At 31.0% G+C, this 18,869-nt stretch overlaps 1 protein-coding gene across 1 annotated transcript in view; it reads left to right on the top strand.

The window, feature by feature from the left end:
- Positions 1 to 2,875, top strand: part of LOC142318906 (cytochrome P450 4g15-like) — a 46,392-nt gene extending 43,517 nt beyond the window's left edge. Inside the window, exons 11-12 of the mRNA XM_075355557.1 lie at positions 847 to 1,032; positions 2,377 to 2,875. Coding sequence (XP_075211672.1) covers positions 847 to 1,032; positions 2,377 to 2,591 — 401 coding nt within the window. The 3' untranslated portion in view covers positions 2,592 to 2,875. The remainder of the gene's footprint in view (positions 1 to 846; positions 1,033 to 2,376) is intronic.
- Positions 2,876 to 18,869: the final 15,994 nt, after the last annotated feature.

The raw sequence follows: 18,869 nt of genomic DNA, 5'->3' as shown, positions 1-18,869 counted from the left end.
TCTTCAATCAACTGATGACCATCTTTAAAACGTCCATGCCACTTAAAACATGTCGCACTCGTCATAGCAACGTCGCCGTAAGCCGTCTTGAGCATATCAAAAGTTTCACTCGTAGATTTTCCGAGTTTAACACAAAATTTCACAGCAACTCTTTGCTCGTTCAAGTCACTCATTCTAAAATCCGCCAAACGAAAATACACACTTCATAAACAACCGCGTAGCTAAGCAACCAATAATGATATTTTCAATCAAAAAATTGTTGTAATCAGCTGATCTGTACGAACATGGCGACGGCAAGCGGATTTGATTGGAACCAACTGGATCCGAGCAATTCAGACAGTCTACGTATTTCTTGAACAGACCTCATATATATATATATAAAACAACCTTAAAAATGCACATTAAAATTAACTTTAAAAAATGAGCAATAAAGAAAATCACACTAAAAAATAAAATAACAATTTCAAGTCTTATTTCGTTTTCGACTTTTTGAGTTAAAATTAAGGGTTGTACGTAGTAAGTTATAAGTAGTGATTTTTACTACTACTTATAAGTTATAAGTAGTGGCAATGACTTCTAAAAATTTAACTGAAAAAATGTTAAGTTTATTTTTATCGCAAACCAAATAATATGAAAGTTGAAGATATCGTATCTAATTATAGATATTAATTCTTTTTTGGATGAGTGATGACAATCATATTTTTAATAATACAGTCTTTTTAAGTTTTTAAAAGAGATGATGCTTTTCATACTAATAACTAAATATTAATTAATTATATATTATCTTGCTAAATTGAAAACTAATACATATATATATATATATATATTTTTTTTTTAATATTTCAGCTTCTACGGACCTAACAGTTCCAGCTGATTGTACTGTTATTGTAACAACCCTGAAACTTCACCGTAATGAAGATATATATCCAGATCCTGAAACGTTTAATCCAGACAACTTTTTACCCGAAAAATCTGCTAACAGACATTACTATTCATTTATCCCGTTCAGTGCTGGACCAAGAAGCTGTGTTGGTAAGTAAATACAATTATTAGCAGTTAGCATTGTATAGCAGTTATTAGCAATTACAGCAGAATCAATCATATATCAGTTTTTCCGACTTCATTTTTTAAAAAGTAAAAACTATAACGGTTTAGTTTTGCCAAATTATGATTTGAAATTTGCATTAAATTTAAATGAAATAAGTTTATTAAAAAAAGAAATGAACTTAATCAAGGTACTTGTACTTATTTAGACTAATACCCTTTCTAAGTACGACAGTTTTTTATAATCCATTTTTCCATGACATAAAGGACTCCATTAATTATTCTTTCCTTTTTATTTATTCCTTCCTTTTTTATATATTAATGTGACATACGGTAAGCATATGAGATTACAATAATTTTCTTTGAAAGTAATTAACTTCAATACACAACCAGCCTTTGTGATGAACACAGTAAAGATATCTCTTTTAAAAGTTGAATATTACCTTCATTTCAGTGGATTAGAATCATGTTATGCAGCGATATATTCGTTTCAGTGAAAAAAGAAACTGAAAATCGATTCTTTAAATTTCTTGGCGAGAAATATTTAATATAGCTACGTCCTCCTTTAGAAATTATTTATGCTTCATATAACCCATAATATAATATAATATAAATTATAATATAATCTAATATTCACCCATTTCAATCAGTTTTGAAAAAAAAACATTTCAATTACCATTTCAATGTTTTGGTTTTGACATTTAAATTAAATGTCAAAACCAAAACATTTACGCTGTTCATATTCATCCATTTCATCTAAATTTATTAATTATATGCCGTATTACACTAAAAATTGATTGATTTTTATTCTAAAATTAAAAGTTGGTTGATATATAACGGACTTTCACAGATTGTAAGTTTTATTTTTTTTTTTTAAGTTTTGGAGATTTTCTTCTTTAGCTTATGTCATTTGGAGATAAGAAAGTCATTTTTCTAGTTTAAGCATATTTTCATATTAATTTATATGTACGTTAAATATTTTGAAAATCGATAGGATAATAGTAATTCTTAATCCATTAATGTTTCAAACAAACTATAATTCATTGGTGTGTGAAAACAAAAATAATAAATTATACTTAGTCGAAAGGATTTATTATTTGATTGAGTGAAGCAAAATCTTGCTTAACTCGATCTTTAGAATTTTTTTAATTGAGTTTGAAATTAGGATGATTACGGATGACGGACAAGAATAATTATAAGTCCGATTCTAGTATTATCTTCCGAATGTTTATTTTTTCTATGTCAACTTGAAATTAACCGTATTGAAATTAATTCTTATAAAAAGGAAACATAATAATAATTATTATTAAATTAAAAAACTTTATTTTTCAGGTCGGAAATACGCTATGCTGAAATTAAAGGTGATTCTATCCACAATTCTTAGGAACTACCGAATTTCTCCAGGTCTTCCGCAATCGAAATGGCAACTTCAAGGAGATATTATTTTAAAGAGAACCGATGGGTTTAAAATCAGTCTTGAACCACGTAAAAAAGGTGGAAAAACAACTGTTCCAATAATTCCGAACACTCAAGTTCCAGTTAATTAAATAAAAATTTTCTTCAGTACGAAAAGAGAATTGTTTAAAATAAAATATATATATTGATATAAAATTTATTATTTTTAATGTTAATGAAAAAAAAAAAAAAATATAAATGCTAATAAAAATTTTAGATAAAGTTTGAAGAATTATTTACAAGTGCTTATAATATAATGAAAGTACTTTTATGGGAAAAAAAATATTTTTGCAAAAATATGTTAAATTAAAAATCAGCATGTTGTTTATAAATGTATAGAAATGGGTATTATTTTTAATAAAATGATTAACAGAAATATACGTATCATCAATTTTTTAAATAAAAAGTTAAAATTCCTTAAAATGACGTTTTAAATGAAAGTAATCTTTAGTGACATTTGTTGTGTTTCACAAATTGTGTATTTACAATTTGTTCCGATTAAGGACGAGATTAAACAAGTAAATTTCATTAAAAAAGAAAACACATGAAGAGGAAATTCCAGCAAACACACTCAATAAAGCATACATACATAAATAAACATATATATATATATATATATATATATATATATATATATATATATGATATAATGTTTATATATATATATATATATATATATATAAATAAGTTACTTATAATACATAAAAATCTACATAAATAAACACACTTGCGTTAATTGGATCACAAAGATTTAAGAGATCATTACAGTCTAGTATTAAAAAAAAACCAAAAAAGGATCCACAACATTAATAAACAATAAATGAGAGAAAAACAAAATAATAGCATAACAAGTTCACAGAAATAAATACAGATGCACTAGGCTTCTCACTAATAAAGAATAACAGACGTTTATCACGTCTGATAACGGGCCGGTTCAAGTGTTACTCTGATATTCCAAGTCCAGCACGTGTTGGCGTTTCAGCTGCCGGACATCTTCACTGTTTGTTTAGGAGATTAACTGATAGAAAGTTCGCATGACTATCTAATTACCGTTTGCAACTTAAACTGAACCGTTTGATCTCGACACGAGCGTAAGGCAAACCACGATATTCGTGAATTTCCTCATTCCGAGCGAACCACGGTGCGTCTGCAATGGATCTTGTCCAGTTGTGCTGAAAACATTATAAAATCTCAGAGTTATTTTTGCACGTCTCAAAAAACGATTTAATTTTTCCTCCATATTGCCACTCGCCGATAAGGTCCAATACCGATTGCAGACGGCCAGGATCGCTGAATCGTCAGCAAACGAGGCAAAGGAGACATCATCTGGAATTGAAAGGTCTGTAGTAAAAATCGCGTACAGGACTTGTCCTAAGACAGATCCTTGTATGTGGAATGCCTAATTTGATATCAAAGAATCTAAGTAACTCATCGTTCCATCTCACCTGGGAGAAGCGCTCTTCAAAATGGCTCCGTAAGACCAGATTGAATGATTGAAGAAGGCTCCGTTTCAACTTATATAGCAGACCAGGCAGCTAGACCTTGTAAAACGCCTGCTGCACATTCAAGAAGGCCGCCGAGCAGAATCTCCTTTTTTCCAGGCACTGTGTGATGACATTAACAGATCCGTGCAATTGATCAACATTAGAATTGACCCCCATCCGAATTCAAATTGATCTAGAATAACTTTCTCTTGTTCCAACGTCAGCAACAGCCTTCGAAGAAACAGTTTTTCAAATAACTTTGAGAGAATCGGCAGGGAGCTATTGGCCTGAAGGAAGATACTACGTGTGCAGGACCCGGCTTCGGAATCATGATTAAATGAGACAACTTCCATTTTGACGGGAAGTAGTTTGTGGACGTCCAAAGATGGTAATCTTAATGTACTGTACTGTAGAATCCGTAATGTACTTGATGGCTTTGAACGAGAGCACAACTAACATCTTTTTAGTTACTAGGTGAAAACCAGTAGCTTAACTTGAGCGTTTCCTCTGTTTGATTACACGTAATACTTCCCCAGTTGAGATGGGCCTAATCGGAAGGCTTAAGGTATCGGGCTGTCCAAGAAGTCAATTACTTTCTTATCGTCAGGAATCCTTCTTTTGTGTGAGTCAAATGTCTTGCTAAAATGTTCAGCAAACAGGTCCGATTTTTGTCTGTCACTCTGATCCATGATTCATCAGACTTTTTCAATGGATGGGGTGATGCTTTAGATCGTTGAAGATCTCTCATAGTTTTCCACAGAATGCTTCCATTTCTATCAAGTGAGAAAAATTCTCCATATAATCTATAAAAGTCTCATTCTTAATTGTCCTCAGCAGCCTGCAGCGCAGCCCTGGTTAGGGATGTTCTGTCCTCTTGTCTCCTGTAGCAGCATTGCAATTTCCTTCTGAGTCCATAAGCTACTTCCTTCTTTGAAATAATAAGGTCCATAACCTCTCTTGGATGCTTTTTGTCTCCTATCTCTCCTCAGGTCTTGATTGCCATGCTCTGTCTCGCATGACCGAAGTTAACTAGTATGTGGCATAATCGACGTCATCAGAACATTTTAATGGAACCAGTTTGACTAGCTACCTTCAATCCAACTCCAATATGAATTCCAGTCTGTTCTGTTGTTGTAAGACATAGGTGACTCTCTTTCTGATCACGTCATACTTAAGGTGAGTGGTCCAAAGTTGAATTGTAACTATTTTGTACCAAAATAGTTGTATTTTGGTACAAAAATACAATATTTAAAATACAATAATAAAATATTTAAAAAAAAAATACAATAATACAATATTTTGGGTATGTCGTTTCTATACACGACATACCAGAAATGACGTAGAAGTCTAGTAAATGTGGTATTTTAGTAGGGTCTGTAGGCCACTAAGTAGGTTGTAACCCTGAGACCACATTGAGGTATAGATTGAGAATGCAATTACTTCTACGTAGGATAGTTACAAGCCGAGATGAGTGCGTTTCCGATATGAGGATGACGTCTAATGATTCGGTAAGTGCTAGAGATTATAATTCTTCCTGTCAACTAAGACTATTGGTGTTCCATGTAACAATCTTTAGAAACCTAGCCAGTAGCAGATTTTTGCATTCACTTGGGTGAGTAAGCTTATTAGTCTTCCAAGTTTCTTGAATAGGAAGTCTATATTGGAGGTTTACAAATTTTTCATAAAAATGTGAGGACTTTCAAAACTCCAAATTTTATTGATCTGACTGGTAATGAAAAGATGAAACCTATTTCACCTAAAAAAAGAATTTTATTCAAATCATGCACTTGAATGAAATGTCTGAATCATCTACACTTTTTCTTTATTTATTCATTTTTCTTTATTGCTGATCCCTTCATCCTTTTGTAGAGATTTTTGATTTTATATTCAACATACACATTAAAGAAAAATGGGGATAAACTGTGGCCTTGCCTCACTTCTTCCTAAGTAAAAACATCTACTTTTGTAATTTCATTCTAGTTATACTTATTTTTTATTGTTTTGAAATAAATAATCTTAAAATTCTTTAAATTTTATTTAAAATAAACATTTTCAGAATCCAGCAACTTTTTTATATATAATAAACAATGAGTCATTTCATTTTACTGAAAAACATCTTTGATCTGTGACAGTACGATGTAATGGTTTGGTGAATGAAGTATTAGTTACGTTAACTGTTCATTTCCCTAATAGTTCACATGGAGGGGACACCTCTCTCTATCACATGTTCCATCATCAGTACTGATATCACCTTTTTACATTTTTTAAAAATCTCTGAAGTAAATAATCTTAAATATACTAACACTAAATACACTAAATACATTAACAAGTATATTTATATTTTACATGAATACTACTCAAGGTAAATTCATTAAAATACAATACAAGACAGTAATAGAAAGTATTATATTATTCTTCATATTTTACTCCCTCATTTTGTGGGATTTCATATTTTTAATTTATACAATTATCTCCTCCAGTTGAGATATATTTAATATAAAAATATTCACAATAATTAAAAACCACTTTTTGTCAACAAACAGTAATTATAATTCCCAAGCCCTTTGACTGTTACACAATCATCAGACATTTTAAAATGAATCATAAATACTATTAAATGCTAATGATATAATAATTACTTGTATCATTAGCTCTAATCATAACTGCATACCTACTTAGAATGATAAAAAGTAAGTAATAAAATTAATAAAAAAGTTTAAGAAAAAAAGTTACTGCAAAAAGTTTTTAAAAGCATAATGCACTACTTTTTATAAAACATTTTTTTCATTCATGGATCCTGTTACATTGCAGGATTACTTCTTGTTATTCAATGTCCTTCTTAAAACAATTATCTTCTTTTTTATTGTAATAGATGAAGAATTTTTAATGTAGACATAAAAATTCAACTATCTTATTTTTGCAGGGTACCACCAATCTTATTAAAGAGAAATAACAATTTTTTTACATGCATTTATTATATACATATATTACATACATATAAATTCCATTAATTTAAATACATACAGTAATCTATGTGGTACAATTCTATCTTCTTAAAGGTTTTTGTGGGTTTTTTAATAAGACTTGTAATAATCAAATTATCCAACCTCAAAATAATATTATGCTAAATATTTGAAGGACTCTGGCCTCTCATCTAATGTGTCTTGTTAGTGAGAGATATTATAATCAAAATCAAATATACACATGCTGTTTGACTGCTCTGCTCTGAGAGAGGAAGCTAGACACCATGGCACATCAAGGGGAAAACTGGATTCTCATTACATGATTTGTGGCATGAACCACTTTACTTGGCTCTAAGGGATTTCCTTCATTGGTTTGCTAAGTTCAATTATCACTAATAAAATGGGAAATTCTAGATATTTCTGTGAAGGCAGATTCACTAATTAGCTAAATATTAATATTAAATTGTGTCCATAAACTGATTGATTTAAGGGATCATTTGGATAAATAATGAATGATAGTAGATGTGGCCTAACAAAGTAGGCTAATAAGTCATCTAACAAAGGGAATTTATCTTGTTATTTTATAAAATAAATTATTAAATTATGTCAGAAGAAGTTTTAAATTTTGAGTTAGATTAGAATGTGAGGTATGACTGATTAAGACAGAATAGGCTACATTCACCCATAAAATTTATTACAATAAATGCTTTTGATTTTTAAAAAAATAATAAAAATATTTCATTAACTAAAATCTCTAAAATTTTGAGGCTGATAGATTAGTGGTCCTAAAAAGTCTGACGCACTTACAAGTATAGATTACAAAACGTTGTGCAAGAATTGCAAGCACTCAGTCATTGGTAAGACTATAGTTGTTGAGAGCTGTTGAGATGTATTTTAATTCATTGCATGGTTAAGTTTAGGCAGATAAATATCTTCAAGGTGCTTACATTGCTCAGATCGAGTTTAGGTGAAATAGGAGGACATCAATATAATTTTTGTGTTTGGTACAGGGCAATCTGCCAGGTTTTAATAGTTGGAAAAAATTTATACTGGAAGTAACAATATGACTGCAGTTCTCTGTTGGAGGAGATTAGGTTATGTCTTTTTGAGGTAGGTTGCTGATACTCATCATGATGCCATTAAACTTGTTATTAATGGTCTCAATTTCTATGTTAGTTCGTATTTTCAATGTAGAGATCCCACTGAGGAACATTTTGAAAAGTGGGATAGAATTCTTTGATTCTTTGTCTAGTTGGTAATTGTCCTATAATGCTAACTGCTGATGTAAATGCTAAGTCGCTTTTTTAGCATAGTGGAGTCATAGATGGTAAAGGTGAGTTAGTTGAAGACTTTGTTGTGCATTATTTTTTTAAAAGTCTTTAATGTTTTTGGTGATTTACTAACATATGCTGAAATGGTAGATGGTAGATGGAAGGAGATTGATTGGTGGAATAAATATTGATGTTTACTGTTAAATAGAAATATTCGTGGTAGAGTTCATGTTTGGTCTATTATTGATGATTGGTCTAGTGATAATCAATTAATTATCTGAGTTGATTGGTGAGTTGCAAAATGCAATGTTCCTGCTCAGAAGGGGCATTTCCTGCATAGGAAGGCAGACTGGCCTAAATTTTTTAATATTCTCTCTGCTAGATTTCATGACTGAGAGTGAAGTCTGGATGAAATTCAATGGGAAAACCTGGCAGAAAGATTTCTCTGGCTTTCATCGATGCTGCTTAGAATTCAATTCTGTGTCGTTTGGGTCAAGAAAGAATTGCCCCTTAGTGAACTACAGAGTTATCTTTCTTGAAGTATCCTGAATGCTGAGCAGTTTTGGTAGATGACTATCAAAACCAGTAGACTGAATACTTTCATTTGGTCAGGACATCAAAAAAAGATTTTTGACTTTCTTTTGTTAGAGAGCAAGAAGATAAGAAGGATCTTAGGGGTGTTGTGTACAGAGTCTGGGCATAAGGATAACCAAATATTCTTTTGTCAGCTCTCTCGACCCAGCAAGGTAAGAAAGGGAAATTTTGTTTTGTGACACAAAGTTGGTAGCGCTACTTAACCGGTATAGATACGGCAGTGTGAGTTGATTATCCTTTTGTGCCGTTTCCGGTCGTGTTACGAACAGAATGTCTTTTACCATAGAACAAAGAGTTTTCATTCTTGAACAATATTTTGCTACGAAATCGTACGTGAGTGTAAAACAATCATTTCAAATTAAATTTGTTGGTGTTCTTCCGCCAGAAAAAATCTCAATTTCTAGGCTAGGAAACCGATTTCGAGAGGCAGGTAGTGTTTGCGACAGAAAACGTAGTGGTCGACCAACTCGCTTGACAGATGACGTTTTAGAGAATGCGAAAACAAGATCGCTCAATTCTCCACGGAAAAGTTTACGAAAACTTTCCACGCAAGTCGGTTTGTCATATTCGAGTGTTCAGAAAGCTGCTAAAAAATTGAAATTGTATCCGTATCGCATACGATTAGTCCAAGAGCTTCAGCCTCCAGATTTAAACAAGCGATTGCAATATTGCCGTTGATTTAGGTCTCTCGTAAATGATAACGGAATCGAATTTTTAAACACAGTGCTTTAGTGATGAAGCTTGGATCCATCTCGATGGTTATGTGAACAGTAAAAACTGTCGAATTTGGGCGGTTGAAAATCCTAACGCTTTACAAGACAAATCTTTGCATCCTGAAAAAAATGGTGTATGGTGTGCGATATCTCGTCATCGTATAGTCGGACCCATATTCTTCGAACAAACAGGAATATTGGTGAAGCATACAGGAATATTGTGCGCCAATTTTTGTCCCTCCTGAAACCTCAAGAACAGCATTGTTGGTTTCAGCAAGCTGGCACTACATGCCACACGTCTCGAGAAACCGTGGATTTTCTGCAAGAGTTCTTTGATGATCGAATAATAAGCAAGGGCTTATGGCCTCCAAGGTCCCCAGACCTCACATCTCCTGACTACTTTTTGTGGGGCTATATTAAGTCCGAGGCCTTCAAAAACAATCCTCACACTACTGATGAACTTAAAGTCAATATTACAGACTTAATCACGAATATTTCCAATGCAACTCTTAAAAAGGTTTCTGCTAATATGCTGAAAAGAGTCCGTGCGTGTATAACCGCAAGGGGTGGGCATTTTGAGCATATTCTTTAACAATTATGTAAGTAATAGCTTTTTATTAAATTTCTTTTGTAAGTACCAAATACATTTTTTTATTCTACCTAATTTCCCTTTCTTAAATTACATTTAAAATTGGGTAACAGGACTAAAAAATCATTCTGTAGTAATAAATTTACGCCGTTCTAACTCATCTTTGGTTTCTTCTAAAAGAACAATGTCACCGGCCAATCTTAGTATTATTACTTTCTTCCCTTTGGATCTAAAATATTTCGTTTAATTTATACTGCTTTTTCTGTATAAAAATTAAACAGCAAGGTGATAAATTACATCGTTTTTTTTCACATTTTATGAATCACAGCTCATTTTAAAAATAATAAAGAAATAAAAACTAATTAAAGTGTTTGTGTAATAATGTTTTCATTATTAAATTTATTTTCCCAAAAATTTTTCTTTTCTGAAATTACTATTGAGAAAACCTAGACTTCTTTTCTAATGGAAAGAGATGAACTAAAACATACATGCCGTTATTCAGGGATTCTACTCTCCCAGAATGGATCATAATAATTAGTCATAATTGTAATACGGTTTACATAAAACATCCATTAAAATGCCTTTTTGTTGGCAGAAGTAGGATAAATGCGTTTTTTTTAAAATTTCTTTACGCCGCACTAAGAATAATAATTTTTTATAATGTTAAATGTTTATTAGGTAATAACAAATAGAAATTCCTTCCATTAAAGTGTTTTTATTAACTCATAATATTGTTGTTATTATTCATAAAGTACAATGAAATGTAAATATGAAATAAAGAAATTTTGATATAATGTAATATTCCATTAAAAGTACGAAAACCCGTTTAAGTTCTATGAAGGATATTCCCACATTATCATTGTGCACGGTATAAACAGAAAAATAAAAAAAACAAACAAAAATTAACTCGCGTACACGCACATTCATGCATATATAAATATATACATATATATATATCTTTATATATATATATATATATACATACATACATATAAACGATAGACGTTATTTAAATTTTTTAGACGCTAATTGAAACGTCTACAGGTGTAGACCTGTCGAAGCTCTTTTAGAATATATATTTCTACACTTACTTTGCCACATAATTAAAATTTTTTTTATTAATTTAAATAGGTAAGTAAACATTTAATATATATATATTATAATTTTTTTAAGACTATTTGTAATATAATAGTTTGGTAAATGCAATATTTGAATAATTAAAAAATTTGTGCTGAAATTTATGGTTGATTAATACTAAATCTAAAAAGATATTTTTTGATAAACAAATTGTTCATTTAATTAAAAATGTTTTTGACTATATCTATAATACATAAAATTGTATTATTTCATTACTTATTTTCATTATTGTCGTGTGTTCGCGGTTCGACAAGGATATTGAGAAACTACCAAACGTAATGATTTCTTACAAATAGAATTTATTACTTAAAGATATATAAACAAAATAAATAATAATAATAATAATAATGTTAATAATAATATAATAACAATAATAATGGCAATACGTATATGTAACATGCAAAACAGTATTTAAAATAAAAAGGACATGATTTGCTTAATGACAGTTAAATTATAAAAACCAGAATACCGTCCAATTTACTAAAAACATTATAATGTCCGCTAATATTAATACGTAAAATTGCATTAACAAGAAGATAACAGTTTAACGTTTATACAATTCAATTTTTGCAAGTATTTCTATTTTTACTGTTTATAAACGAAAAACCCTACATAATGAATGAATATAATAATACTGCCACTTACACTACTGTTTACCAATAACTCACCGAGTAACTGCTTGTATTCACCCACTGTCCACAAAGGAATACTCGTGACGTACTCTTCATTCACTGTTACTAAACGCTTGCTGTTATCGCTGTCATCGCAACCGAGTAGAACTCGGGCTTGCGAAACTGCTGACTGTTATTGCTTGTTATCACGACTGCGCCAAACACATCCTCGCTGAACTGCTGATGGTCTACAGAACCGGTATTTGTCTCATCCCTTTAAAAAAAAGGGATATTAAAGTGTAATAATTTTCATCATCCGCGCCCATATATTTTTCTATTAATTCTTATTCTGCTCCGGTAACCCTTCTGGTCGAATAAGAGATTTTGGAGGTGCCATTGTCTGTATTACAAAGAAAAAATTGTTAAACGGACTGTTAGTCTGAGAAAAGAAACCTTTTTAGTTCCTTCTGGATTCTTAATTTCATTATTATTTTCTCTTTACTTTTTAACCGGCATGAAACCGTTGTCGTGGTTCTGTTACAGTATTTTTCTGAAACAGATATCCTTTATTTTTTTTTTTTATTTGTTGCATTTTCAAGTAATATTATGTTTTGGAATCTATATTCTGCTTCTTTTGCTTTAAATAATTTAATTACGATTAATTTTACTTATTTTTTACTCAATCACTGTATTGTTATTGGTGACTTTTTATAAAATGAATTGCGTACACACACGCGCGCGCGCATAAATTACAAGAAATTCGGTAATTACGGTTAAAATGTTACTTTCAAATTTATTAAAACAAAATGTATAGTTCTGCTATTAATAATAATTGTAATACTGTAGTGTATTAAAAATCCATTTCAATTAAAGTCAAATAACAATTAATTATTCTTCAGAGTTTCAAAGCTGAATTTCTCAGAAACATATTTACACAATTTTAAAATAATGTTAATTTTTTTGTGGAATAGTAAATATTTTGCTGGTTCTTTTTTAATGTTTGCGATCAGTTGAAAAGGAGTTACGTCTATTTCTTTTTCTTTATGAAAAATATATTAAAATTTACATATTTTAGTTTTTATAAAATTAATAAAAAAATAGCTAATCTTTTTTTTTCAATTTAAGGTGATTTATATTTCAACTCTTTCTAATTTTTTATTTAAAAAAAAAAAAAAAAACAGTGAGAAATATATTTAATATCTTTAGAAAACGAAGGACTAATGCAAAAATTAATTACATCATTATTTATTAAGTTTATGAAATGTTCATAATAATTTTTTGTTACTAACCTTTACCTTTATCCTTAAATAAAGTTTAAAATGTCACTAAATGGTTTTACGTAATTAAAAAGAAAAATGTCATTTAATGCGATAATGTTAAAATATTATGCCTAAAAAATAAGAATTTTAGTTCAGATCTTTACTTATCATGTTGTGGAAATCATTAATATACATTATATAAAATATTTAATGTATATTCAATTCATCAGGAGTGTAAGGAGTAAATCATTTATCTAAATAATTTTTCATTTTTATTTCTTAAACACATTCTAATTAAAGTACAATAAATTTATAAAGAACAAGATAAAAATGTTTTTACTGGATTAATAAGGAAAAAATAAATTGATTTTATTGCTAATGTGACATATAAAAAGTATGTATATATATACTTATTTAAAACTGTTCTTATCTACATGCAAGGTTGTTGTTTTATTATAGTAAGTAAATTTATTATAAGTAAGTGACTGAAAATGAAGGTTTAACTTAGTATAAAAAAGAGCTAGCTAAATAGTTGTTATAAAAAAATCTAAAATAGAATAAACGGGTTATAAATCTAAAATTAGAGGTTCATCATTTTGACTATTAAACAGTCAACAGATACACAAAAATTAATCAAAAAAAAAAAAAAAAAAAAACATTTCTACATTTATTGATTATGATTGTGAGTTTATTGTTTCTCTGTGACGATTATTCAAAAACTGAAATGGATATTTAGTTTTAGATTAAAGAATTTTTTATGAACGATTATTTTTACATTTCCTATTATAAATTAAAATGTAGAATTAATTATTTCATTGAATTAAACCATATGAAGACCATAAACACCTTATTATGAAAAAAGAGTTATAAGTTTCACCTACTAAAACATTTAAAATCCAGTTATTGTTTTTTTTTCTAAAAAAGAAAAAAACATATGAAATAGAATAATCCATCTCTAACATTTAAAACAAATAATCGATAAAAGTTTTGTAGCGAGGACACGTTTTTATCTTTAGTAAGAATGTACAAAAACAACAAAAAATTCATTCCGCACGAAAAACAACAACAATTTGTTTGTGTGTTTGAACACATAATAATTTTTGTGTAATATATTAAAGTTCTACAACACACACACACACACACACACACACACACACACACACACACACACACATACACACAAAACATACATCAAAATAAATCCGGTAGTTATGGTAAAAATACTGAGATGAAATGTTACCTTCAAATTTACATAAATTGAATATGTAAAAGTGAACAAATTCCATAACAATTTTTTATTTTTATTAAACCATATACATTTAATTTAAATAAAATCTATATTTTTATTAATTTAATATAAAAAAATTATACACCAATTTTTTTTCTCTTTTTTGCTATTGCGATTTAATTACCATCAGGTTTCATACACAATTTGAAACCAAAAGTAAATCCATAAATCCTCCTCGTCGAATAAACATTAATAATATATGTTACATCTCAAGAACAACACACAATGAGAGTGTGTTGTTCTTAAGAATAAGTGTGTTGTTGCTCTAGAATAAATAAAAATAATAGTTCAACAGAATTAAAAAGTAATAAGAAATTTCAATAAGAATAACAAATGATACAACAAATAAGATAAAAAATAACAATAATAAGCGATATAAACGAATCAAACTTAACCGACATTAAAATGACCAATTAATAGTGCTAATGGATAGTATGACTGAACACAAGTAATATTCCTCAACGTACATATTAAAGTCGAATAATTTCATATGATAATTGAATTCCCACCTTAAAATTACGGTTGTATTAGATTATTTACGGCTATATTCTCTCAATATATATGTATGCTGAATTAAGTTTGGCGGTTAATCTTTTTCAATTTCAAGTTTTTGTTTCGTTTTTGTTTTTCTGGGGGAAAACGCTTTCGTGTTATCATCGCTCGGACACGATATATTGTTATAAATAAAATTGACAATTAAAAATTAATTAAAAACTAAAACATAGCAACATAAAAATATATTTTAAAACGAAAAAACCTGTAACCGTATTCTAAAAATGAAATAAAAACACAAATTAAAATCCACAGCGCATATAACATTAAAAAAAGTAACTTAAAACAATAAAAATTACTATCCAGCATACGCCAAACGGTATATACAGTTAAGGATCGTATAAATAATTAAATTCTTGAATAATGATGCACGGCCTTTATAAATCGCAATATAGTCGATAACATCATTGCATTGTCCCCCAACATATTTCATAATGGTTTGTCAGGCATTTCTCCCACCACCACCCCATTCGGTCGCCCTAAAGCATAAGACCGAATGTCTGTACCACAAACGGTTACTGTTCCTTAAAACGGTTTAGCGACCAATATCCTAATTAGCTCCTAGAGTTTACCTAACTGCGTGAGCGGAATAAGCGTGATGCCCTACAACACTCGCTTGCGTGTCCCACCGCTCACTTGTCATATGTTACTAAAATGGGTAGGCGCACCCCGTCCACATACTAAAATATATGACCTGTCAATAAATTAAAATTTATTCTGCCAAGGACAGTAATTACATGCCACGCCTAAGTCGCTGAATGCCAGCAAGTATCTGCCCACCATATTATAGCGCTTGGAGCTATATTTGACCGATGGCCAGCCATTTCTCGAGGGTAGCTTACTACGGCTAGCGGTAGGAGTCTTATATCCCTTAAACTATTGATGCCGGTTGAACAAAGCAACGACATCAAGGAACTCCTGCACGGTCCGACAATGCGGCTCACGCCACATTGACTCGCCGCTGATGAGTGTCCAATTTTCCCCTTGACCTCTAAGTTCCAGGGTGGCCTGAGTTCCGGCCTCCCCAAGAGCTGGGCAGTCGAACATGATGTGTTCGTTCGACTGGACCTCCCCGCAGACACACAGCTCATCAGATGCCAGGTGGAACCGAAACAAATATCGGTTCAAATTCGCGTGGTTGGAGAGCACTTGGGCTTCCGTTGCCCTTAAAAACGAACTAGAAGCATACCCCCCCCCCCAAGTCCTTTATAAATGTATACAAGCACCTACTCTTACTTGTGACGTGGCATTCTTGCTGTCATGCTTCCATCGCGAGGCTGTAAAGCCTCCTCCGCAGACGTGAGATGGGCAACTGTTCGAAATTTAGAACCGGTGCATTGCGATCACCGTTCCACTCCAGTACAAGCCCAGCTCGAAACCGCATCCCAAATACCTGGACTTCCCTGCCTCTTCGAAATTTCCACATGGCCGCCCGAACTTTCACCATATTTCAACATATTTCGTATGAGAGCCTCTAGTTTAAACTCACGACGCAATCCCGCATAATGGATATAATCCACAAGGATGTGGTGTACTGTTGGCAGTCGCAGCGAGCACAAACGGGTGCAACAGTTTGCGTCATCAGATATCCATGGGTGAGCCTATTCGTAAACGGTAAATAATAACTTCTCGATGGTTATTTTTGTATGAAGACCTCCACGGTGTTACAGTGTTCTTAATTGGATGAAGTTCAAGATGAGCAATTTTGCTCAATTTCAAAATGACCAATTCTGAAACACTATTGGTGGTACAAGCTGAATGGTGAAAGTATATCAGTAATACTAGAATTCAAATTAATTTTATACAGTAAACTATTTATTGATAATAAAATAACGTTAAATAAAATTTGGTTTTTGTTTGTACACTAAAATTAGAATAATTTTATACACAGACATCCGTTGCGAAATAGTAATATTTAATGTTTCTTTTGAATTCTGGAAACTTAAGTGTCCAAACTTAAAGAAACTTTAAGTTTCTGCTTTTGTATCCTGGAAACTTTGAGATGCTTTACCAATATTTTCGGTTATCCATGATATTTCATCCTAAATAGCAAATTTCCATATTACATTATGATGTCATAAATAAAATCGATTGTAATACAGATAAATCCCTCCTTTCTTTATTTTTCTGATAAGCCTTCGGAACCACCGTACGGTATTACTTTAGAGGATGATATGTATGAACGTAAATGAAATATAGTCTTGTTCAGTCTCAGGTTGACAATTCCTGAGATGTATGATTAATTGAAACTCAACCACCAAAGAACACCGTTATCCACGATATAAGATTCAGATCCGTATAAAAATAACAGTACCTCTATTAGGTTTTGAACCTTAGAACTCTCGACTTCGAAATCATCTGAATTGCGATGATGATTTTTTCCACTAGACCAACCCGGTGGGTTAGATAAATCCCTACTGCTTTCAAAATAGAAAAGTGAAAACGACCGTAAAAAAATCATATTTTGTACAGATATTGTGCAAGATAAAACTTATACAGCATCGCTCGAAAATTCATTGCATCATACGTTTGTTTTTAGCCAAAAGAGAAATGTTTAAGCATATGCAAGATGCCAGTACACATTCTCTGCCCACCTATTAATCCATGTAATTTTTCGTTGGCCGAAAGCGGTAAATACTCGTATATTAAATCATTATCATTTAAGAATAATGACAAAAACTCCAACTTTTCTTGTAACGTTGTCTTGCTTAAAAATAATTGCGCTTCGTATTCCTACCCAATGATATCTACATAAAATCGGTATAATCAATAAAACTGGATTTTAACATTTATTCGACCTAACAAAAATAATTAATTTTTTATTTTTATTATTCATCAAACAAAACAAAATTACAATAATTGTTTCCTTAAAAAATTAATGTTTCTTGATATTTCTTTAATGTTACGTAAATGCTGATAACTCCGTAACTAACGTTGTTAACTGGTGGCCTCCACTTAGGTTCGGCCGAATAAGAAGAATCCAGAAGTTTCTAGATGTGCTTTTATTTTTTATTGTTCTCACTTCGATCTCTAGAGTCGTTCAACTGTTTGCTTGTGTCGGGAGTGAAGTCCGACCCCCACAAACTTAAGTTTATGGTTAGGTGTTCACATCTTTCTCTCTACAGATTTTCGTACGATTTCTAACCATCAGATAAAATAGTCATACCGCAGCTGATCTTTTCCTTGATTTATTACTTTTCTACTTCAGTCTAAACGGTACAATAAAAAAAATAATCTGTTTATCGGTAAATCTCTCAGAAAATTGTTTGTAGAGCAGGATTCTCCAAGTATCATTTTTTTTGTACATAAAAGGAAGTGTTAGTTTCAGTAGATTTCCCAGCTTTTCCGTTTTCATTTTCATTACATCCAATTTTCCAAACACACACTTCTTTCATGTAGTTGTTTTAATCAACATACGAGGTTTGTAAATAAAGTAATGAGACTAGTTTTTTTTTTGGCAGTCAAAGTGGCAACACTGTAAAGTTACTAGTCACATGTGGTTATATGAACAGCTGATTTATATTAGGTATTAATATTTTTAGTCTATTGTTGCCACATGAGTCATAAACAAACTTTGGTGAAACGACCTTTTGTTGTGCATTACAAAAATAAGTGATACTAATTATGAGCAACGTTATGCAATCAAGTTTTGTGTTAAACTCGGTGAGAATGCTACTGAGAATCTTTTTCAAGATTGTAAAGTACTTATGGTGATGACAATCTGTCATGAGCCCAAGTATTAAGGTAGTTTAAAGCATTTTCAGATGGCCGGGAATCAGTTGCGGACGATGCACTCTCTGGAAGACCGTTAACGTCAATAAAGTGACGACAATGTTGAACAAATCAGAGAGTTGATACGGTACGACCGGCGATTAACCGTTAGAATAATTGCAGAACAATTGAATTTGA

The sequence above is a fragment of the Lycorma delicatula genome, chromosome 2, assembly GCF_047948215.1.
Source record: "Lycorma delicatula isolate Av1 chromosome 2, ASM4794821v1, whole genome shotgun sequence".
Taxonomy (NCBI): Eukaryota; Metazoa; Arthropoda; class Insecta; order Hemiptera; family Fulgoridae; genus Lycorma; species Lycorma delicatula.
This window is presented reverse-complemented; position numbering and strand designations above follow the sequence as displayed.